Below are 3912 nucleotides of genomic sequence, written 5' to 3' on the forward strand. Positions count from 1 at the left end.
TGGTGCATGGTGTCCAGATATAGAACACCCTCACTCCCACCTGGTGGTCTCAAGGGGCTGGACTCAGTTCAGCAGAGGGATAAATCTAAGGATGGGGTGGACCCCCTACTCAAGAACAGATGGGGCCCAGCCCCTCCCTGCCCTGCTGTCAGCCGTGATAGGACCCAGGGCTTGGTGGTTGAATGCAGCACCCCCTCACTTCCTCCTCTGCTGTATCAGGAAAGTGAGGCCTTGGTTTAAGGAGGGTGACCTCAAGTCAAATAGAAGGAAGAATCCCAAGATGAAGATTGATGATGATCCCCTATTTTAGGAGAGAGGGATCCCCACAGAGATCATCCAGCCCTTACTTTCACCCTAGGGAGACCCTAGAGAGGTGTGGCCAGATGTCTCAGGATTGTGAGCTCTTGTTCTGAGACTTTTGTCTCAAGCCATCAGAGGGGTGGAGTCCAGGTCCTGCCAAGAGAAAGATGAGGACCTGAGTGAGCAGTGAGGGGACCACCCACCCCAGGACAGTGGGGACATAACAAAGTCTGGCCCTCCCCCTCCTCTTAGCACTGGGAGAGCCAGGATTGTAATTGCAGTCTGCAGCCTGAGGTGCCCCCTCAACTTCTCTTACAGGGGCTCAAGTAACCCTGGGAGGGAGGGCCTTGGTCTGAGGCATATGTCCTTGGGTGAGCGGAGCAGAGGAGGCCCAGGCAGTGCCAGGAGTCAGTCAAGGTAAGGACCCTGAATATCTACCAAGGGCCCCTACCCACACCAGAACAGAAGGGACAGCACAGTGGCCAACCTCACACACCCTACTGTTTGACCTGGAATCTGCAGGCCGTGCCAGCTGGCTACACCCTGAGGAAATTTCTCAGGTCTTCCAACAGGTTCTTAGGGGACAGATGAATCAGGAAGACAGGAGACCCCTTGAGCACTATCTAAGGGAAGACCTGTTAAGATGGCCTTTGTCAGAACTGACAAGGTTGAGTTTCTCACACTCTTCCTCTCTCCCTCAGACCAATTGGCACCCATCACCCACCTTCTGCCCACACTCCTGCCTGCTGCCCCCAACACAAGTCATCATACCTCACGGTCAGAAGAATCAGTGCTGCAAGCTTGAACTAGACCTTCAGGCCCAAAGAGAGGTTCAGGGCCTGATGGGTGCAGACGTTCCTGTAGCTGAGGGGAAGGAGGTCGCCTCCTCCTCTGTCTCTCCTTTGATCCAGGGCACCCCAGAGGTGGTGCCTGCTGCTGGAACAACAAGTCTTCCCCAGAGTTCTCAGAAAACCTGCTCCTCCCCCACTGCCATCAAAGCCACTCCATTGAGCAAATCAAATGAGGGCTCCAGCAGCCGAGAAGAGGGTCCGAGCACTTCTCAGTCTCCAACAGATCCTAAGTACTTGCTCAGTGATGAGCTAAACAAGAAGGTGGCTGAAGCGGTGCAGTTCCTGAGTGTTAAGTATATAACAAAGGAGCCTGTCACAAAGGCAGAGATGCTGAAGAGTATCATCAGAGAGCACCAGGGCCACTTCCCTGCAATCTTCAGGAAAGTCTGTGAGTGCATGGAGGTTGTCTTTGGCATTGAAGTGAAGGAAGTGGATCCTACCAGCCACTCCTATGTGCTCATCAAAACACTAGACCTCACCTATGATGGGATGCTGACTGATGACCAGGGCATGCCCAAGACAGGCCTCCTGATACTTATCCTGGGTGTGATCTTCATCGAAGGCAACCGTGGCCCTGAGAAGAGGATCTGGGAGGTGCTGAATATGATTGAGGTGTATGCTGGGAGGAAGGATTTCATCTATGGGGAGCCCAGGAAGCTCATCACCAAAGATTTAGTGCAGGAAAAGTACCTGGAGTACTGGCAGATGCCCAACAGCGATACTCCATGCTACGAATTCCTGTGGGGTCCAAGGGCCCATGCTGAAACCAGCAAGAGGAAAGTCCTGGAGTTTTTCGCCAAGGTCAGTGGGGCTGACCCCACTTCCTTCCCATCCTGGTATGAGGAAGCTTTGAGAGATGAGAAAGAGAGAGCCCAGACCAAAGTTGCCACCACCGATGGTACTACTGCTATAGCCAGTGAAAGTTCCAGTGTCACATCTAGCGGCTTCTCCTGCCTTGAGTGAATTCTGAGGGAGATTCTCCACTCTGTGTTTGAAGAGGTCAATTAAGGTTCTAAGCAGTGGAGGGTTGAGTTGAAGATTGTATCTTTTTTTGCTTTTTGGTATTTTTCAAATGTTCTTCCTTGTAAAAGGATTATTAGTTTCAGAGTCTAGGTGCATTAATGACATTGGTTACATATTTATTGCTGCTTATCAGATTTAAGAATAAGAATTTTGCCATTCCGTAAAACAAATTCAGAAGCCTTCCATCTTATTTTGTGGCCTGAAGCAGGATAGCATGGCATTGGAATAGGAATTTCCTTAAAAATGTGAAAGAGCCCAGCAATAAAATAGATGGGATCAAGAAATAGGGAAAAATATGAAAGATGATTATCCCAGGATTCCCATATCCCATTTAGTCTTTTGTTTTGTAAAATTAAAGCTATGTGCCTGGATTTGCTTGGCTAATTCAAGAATGTATGTGAAATTAAATCTTAATAAATGAGAGCCCTGGCTCACTGGCTCATTTATTCCTATAGGTGTGTCTTACAGATGAGAGCAAAACCTAGAATGGGAAACTTCTTTTAGCAGTTCCTTTGGGATGTGGGTAAACCAGAGAGAAATCTCCACCTGGAGCAGGTGTGGAAAGTGTCCTGCAGTCTTGTCCCCATGCCACTCAATGCAGTGTGTAAAGTGTTCTATACACATTGTCTGCAAGGATTTCCTGATGATAGGGTGATAATCCTTTGAAGTGGTGCCCAGAGGCTGGCACTTTTTCCATAGTCTGGCAGAGCCAGAGCCCACTCCCTTGAAAGGATGTTTTAATTAGGTTATCTTGAGTGTAATTTGGCCAACTCTAAGCAATAGCATATTTTCAAAGAGGATGAAATGAACGAAAATAGTGGTTTGAATGGAAGGGCACTGGGAGGGAGGAAAGGAGTTAGTCCTTGATTCAGATTCAAGGAGCTTTGAGTTGCGTTCAGCTGGAGAAGACTTCCTCATATCCAAATTAAAAATACATCCACTAATGGGGAAAATTTACTGTTATCTACAAAGTAGCATTTTTGACTCACTTGATGTTTTGTGTCCCAGAATGCTGCATATTCTCTGAGATGTCATGGAATGCACACACACACATACACACACACACACAGTCCCAGAGGAAAGAGTGATAAAGTTTTAGAAATTACTGCCATTCATTAATGATCCAACAAATGCCAGGAGGCACTGTGCCAGTTGCTTTACTTAATTACATTACATTCCAGCAGTCCTACAAGATCGGGCTTATCAAACCTACTTCACAGACGAAGAACCTAAGGCTTATAGCACTTGGCAGTTGGCCCAAGATCACTTGTATAATAAGTGACAGGACTAGCACTAGATCCCTGATCTGAATTCACCTAGGCCCAGGCTGTTCCCACTCCTCTCAGCCCAAGGCAGACCTTCTGTCTCTTAGTTTATCTCGCCTCTCAGTACTCAATAACGTCTTTCAGGCAACAAAAACAAGGGCCCTGTGGCCGAGGTACTAAAAGCAGGGCTAATGAAGGAAGGTGACAGTGAGAATCAAACACGATTTGGGGATCATCTGTGGGCTTTATTTACCTAGTGTCCTCTCAGAGCTCCAGGGTTCCTTGAGAGCTGACTTTACCCAGGTGCTAGCATTTTTGTCTGGTCTAAGCACTTTCCTACTTTATAGACCTCCCCCTGGTCTTCCCCTGTGTGTCTTCTGGAACCTGGCCTGCTGACCAACTCGTCACTTCCTCTTTGTCTGACACTGTGTGCTGCTCCCGGTGGAACAACCCAAAATCACCTGCCTCAGCCC

The 3912-nt window shown here is 48.2% G+C and overlaps 1 protein-coding gene across 1 annotated transcript; it reads left to right on the forward strand.

The window, feature by feature from the left end:
* Positions 1-887: 887 nt before the first annotated feature.
* On the forward strand, positions 888-2114 carry LOC106840104 (putative MAGE domain-containing protein MAGEA13P). Its single transcript, XM_014855272.3, has one exon. The coding sequence runs from the start codon at positions 888-890 to the stop codon at positions 2112-2114; it is 1227 nt and encodes a 408-aa protein (XP_014710758.1).
* Positions 2115-3912: the final 1798 nt, after the last annotated feature.

Source organism: Equus asinus, chromosome X (genome assembly GCF_041296235.1).
Source record: "Equus asinus isolate D_3611 breed Donkey chromosome X, EquAss-T2T_v2, whole genome shotgun sequence".
Classification (NCBI taxonomy): Eukaryota; Metazoa; Chordata; class Mammalia; order Perissodactyla; family Equidae; genus Equus; species Equus asinus.